This window comes from Sinocyclocheilus grahami, unplaced genomic scaffold (assembly GCF_001515645.1).
Source record: "Sinocyclocheilus grahami isolate Dianchi unplaced genomic scaffold, SAMN03320097.WGS_v1.1 scaffold116.1, whole genome shotgun sequence".
NCBI classification, from domain to species: domain Eukaryota; kingdom Metazoa; phylum Chordata; class Actinopteri; order Cypriniformes; family Cyprinidae; genus Sinocyclocheilus; species Sinocyclocheilus grahami.
The window spans coordinates 1,782,479-1,786,670 of NW_015505295.1; the positions used below are offsets into that span (position 1 = coordinate 1,782,479).

Below are 4,192 nucleotides of genomic sequence, written 5' to 3' on the forward strand. Positions count from 1 at the left end.
CGAGAGACAGAAAAAAAAGTGTTGCCATCAACGATGGCAAATATTTGTAAATATTTATTGTAAAATGATACATAAAGTTATAGTTATAAGCAAAGGGTGCATCATTTGTTTTCAGAACAAATCCCACTGGTTGATATTTGTCCTAACTAATTAAACTATGAATTAATAAACTAATAAATAAACTATTTTAGGTGTAGCTTAAATGTCTGAATAATATTTGGTGTCACTACTGTCAAAAACATGAATATTGTATTATTTGTTCTATATATTGTATTATGTCTGGATCTTCTATTCATAACAGCAACATTCAGCCAGGCCTCCTCAGTAGTGCTCCTTTTTAGCATATGGTGACCATAAGACTTCCAGAATGTTCTACTGCCATTACAGAGGGAACTTTTTCAATGCAGGCAGCTGGATCATTGAGGAACCACAGAACGATGAGTAATCACTGCAGCTCATTTCAAGTGCTTTGTGCCGTTTCTTTGTGCATACTTTCAGTGAACTTTCCAGAGCCCTTGCCAGTTTTATATTTCAATCTTACTTATTTGACAGCAAAGAGCAGCTTGTTATAAACCATGCAGAAGGAGATGGTAGACATATGATCACCCTTGAGACTTTAGCTCAACACAAATTTTCATCAGTAGTGCTCCAAGGGAATGAAAGAAAAAATGGCAACACACTCACAGGCTTAAACAGAGAAACATGAACGATTAGAAGGAAGCAACTGACTCATTTTTAATGGATCACATAAATTTACATCAAGTACAAAGAGTGCTATTGTCACAGAGGATTTATATTATACATGTATAAACATGTATAATATATACATCAAATTAAAAAGAGAGAGAACCTGCTGATTCAATCGATGCCAGAGCTGTCATTTAACACTCGTAACAATAAAAAACTAATGATTAATTCATAGGTCACTCCTCCAACTCCAATGCTATTCCAAAATACTTGACAAAACAATAACAACATATTATTATCATGGCACGTTTTGTTAACCAGACTCAACAGCTGAATATCTGATATGTTGTAGGCTATTGCTGTTGTTGCATATAGGCTACAAGACACTAGGCAAAAACACACATTTGTGCACACATGAAAAAATGTTAAGATTTTAAGCTATTTTGCTTTCATAACATGTCTTTCTTCAGACTAGTAGCAAAAAACATTAAGTGTTTCTTTTATTACACATCTAGCCGATTGCATTCATTTGCATATTTACATTTCAGTTACAATACATATCTTTAAAGGCAGTTTTCTCAAAATGGTGAACATATCCAAATCCCATCTAGTTCAACAATTTGCTTCATCCAACACTTATGCTATTCTGAACTCTAGAAAAAGTGCAGCTCTTTATTTCTATAAAACAATGAGGCCTTTATGAGACATCAAAATTTCGGATTTTTTTTATTACGGAAGATTAAAGAAAAGTGCATTTTTAATTTGAAAGTGCAGCATTTGCATATTCAAACAACTTTTTACCAAACGTGTATATAGGCCTACAAAAAAAAGGTCTTTATGTGCTGTGATTAATCAACTGGGGAAGTGGTGATATCAATTAGTTCATATTTGTATCTATTCATCTGTGGTCTCTTGCCCTAAGAAGTAGACCATCTTGTCATGTTTAGTAGTAGCTGTTCTCAATGGCTCTAGTTTTCTGTTTTAGTATCTTTGTTCGTGTGAGATTTGCAAAGTGGGCTTTATTTAGGCTACACAAATATGCATAAACATGTACAGCAAATATTTGAAAACGGCGATGTTTAGATTGATTTGGTGACAGAGATTTGTGCATTTGGGAAGGTTTGCCCGGACGTGCCACGTCACACAGCGTGAATCCATCTATTGGTCAAACACAAGCATATGCTGCTCCTTTTTCCTCCCTATGGCAGTTTTACGCCCCAAACAGTAAATAACATTTTTGTCCAATCAGCTTAACAAAGCTCATACCTTCGAGAAACACTTTTATGTTTGTCATATGCATCTTTAATCGGCTTTGCAATCGTTTCTGGCAGTCGTTCCCTTTGTGTTGGTTTCTTTTGCATCACTTTTCGAGACAATGGAGTCTCTTCGCCATCAGCGCTTACAGCCCGGTATCGGATACGGAGCGAGCGCGACCGGGACTCTGCGGTCCCTGCGGCCCGGTGTAACCGGCACTCTTTCCTCGGCTCAGGGTTCCCACGTCTCGGTGTCTGCCTCCCCGGGGCCGCCGCCACCACCGCCGCCCCTCCAGCTCCACAGCCTCGGGTCCGGTATCATGGGCAGCGGGTTCGGTTCGGTAGACATGTCGGCGGGTCTGGGTCTGTCCAATCCTAGCAACCCGGCGGTTCTGAGAGAGGCAGTGGACGCGGTGGTCCGGAGCTTTGCCAAACACACGCAAGGATACGGCAGGGGTATGTGGGGTGAACATGGACATGTTTTGCACATGAGAGCATAAGGGGCAATGATAAAAAATGATATATATTTTTGAAAACAATTCAAATGTAAATGTAAAAAGTGATTAGAAATGTATTCAACGTGTATTCAAATTGGTTTTTATATTCAATTTTATACATTTGAGTTTTTTTTAATTTAATCACCGAATCATCGAAATGGCAGTATTTAAAAAGTAGTTTAAGCATCATATAACAAGTAAAATAAAATATCACATGCACATTAAACACGCATGAGAGTACAAATCTTTATTTTCACAAATTAGTTTTTGAATAATTAATATCAAGTTTTCTTGGGGTTACTTAATTTGAACGGAATTAAACTTACCCTTTCTTAAAAAAATTTACAAATAGGGTATTTAATATTCTATCTATCTATCTATCTATCTATCTGTTTTTCAAATATTTATCATATATATACACATTGACTTTAATATGATTTTTAATTCAGAAATTAAAAACTTGATAATCATAGGAGAGATTCTCTTCCTCTGTATGAATTGCATTTTTTATGACTTTTTGAATTATTTAATAGACTAGATCTTGACAAGAAATGTGCCACTTAATTGACCCACATGCAAGATATTTCAAACAAACACATTCAGAAATGAGTATTGAAACTTCTCACGAATTTGCGTCAAAAATGGAATTTAATTCATAAAACATAACCTCTGGCGGTGTCTCAGCAGTAACTGAGTTTTGAATGTCATTTCATTCCAAAATGATTAGAAAAAAAACATTTTGTATAAAGCCTATATTTAGAACCATTAAGATTTTTTTTATTTAAATTCATTTAAATTAAGATTCATCAAGAACAATAAACAGGAAAGGCACTGCCTTTTGTTATGAAAATGTCACAGAGTAAAAAAAAAAAAAAAAGTTTAATTTTCTTGGAATATATTGTTTTCTTTTGATTTTCAATATATTACCCAGACATGTTCTTCATGAGATGCACTCATGCAGATCCCTAACTAGACAGCATTTGGCAGCACCGTAAGTGTGTATAAACATTCGATTTGAGCACTCCGATTGAGCCCCCTGACATGCTGACCTAATTACATTAAATGGATTATTGTCGGATAGACTGTTGCCAGTGTTCTTTAGAGGCAGGCTAAGTGTTTTAATCTAGCTCCTAGACACCTCAGACCGTCTGAATGCAACCTCCAAGAAGCTTAGCTTTCATTTGCAGAAGAAAGACCTTTACGCATCTCAATAAATTAGAATGTCGTGGAAAAGTTCATTTATTTCAGTGATTCAACTCAAATTGTGAAACCCGTGTATTAAATAAATCAGCTAATCAACTCAAAACACCTGCAAAGGTTTCCTGAGCCTTCAAAATGGTCTCTCAGTTTGGTTCACTAGGCTACACAATCATGGGAAAGACTGCTGATCTGACAGTTGTCCAGAAGACAATCATTGACACCCTTCACAAGGAGGGTAAGCCACAAACATTCATTGCCAAAGAAGCTGGCTGTTCACAGAGTGCTGTATCCAAGCATGTTAACAGAAAGTTGAGTGGAAAGAAAAAGTGTGGAAGAAAAAGATGCACAACCAACCGAGAGAACCGCAGCCTCATGAGGATTGTCAAGCAAAATCGATTCAAGAATTTGAGTGAACTTCACAAGGAATGGACTGAGGCTGGGGTCAAGGCATCAAAAGCCACCACATACAGACGTGTCAAGGAATTTGGCTACAGTTGTCATATTCCTCTTGTTAAGCCACTCCTGAACCACAAACAACGTCAGAGGCGTCTTACC

At 36.7% G+C, this 4,192-nt stretch overlaps 1 protein-coding gene across 1 annotated transcript in view; it reads left to right on the plus strand.

The window, feature by feature from the left end:
- Window positions 1-1,508: 1,508 nt before the first annotated feature.
- Window positions 1,509-4,192, plus strand: part of LOC107589487 (LIX1-like protein) — a 6,692-nt gene continuing 4,008 nt past the window's right edge. Inside the window, exon 1 of the mRNA XM_016277934.1 lies at window positions 1,509-2,396. Within this exon, the coding sequence (XP_016133420.1) occupies window positions 2,063-2,396 (334 nt within the window). The 5' untranslated portion in view covers window positions 1,509-2,062. The remainder of the gene's footprint in view (window positions 2,397-4,192) is intronic.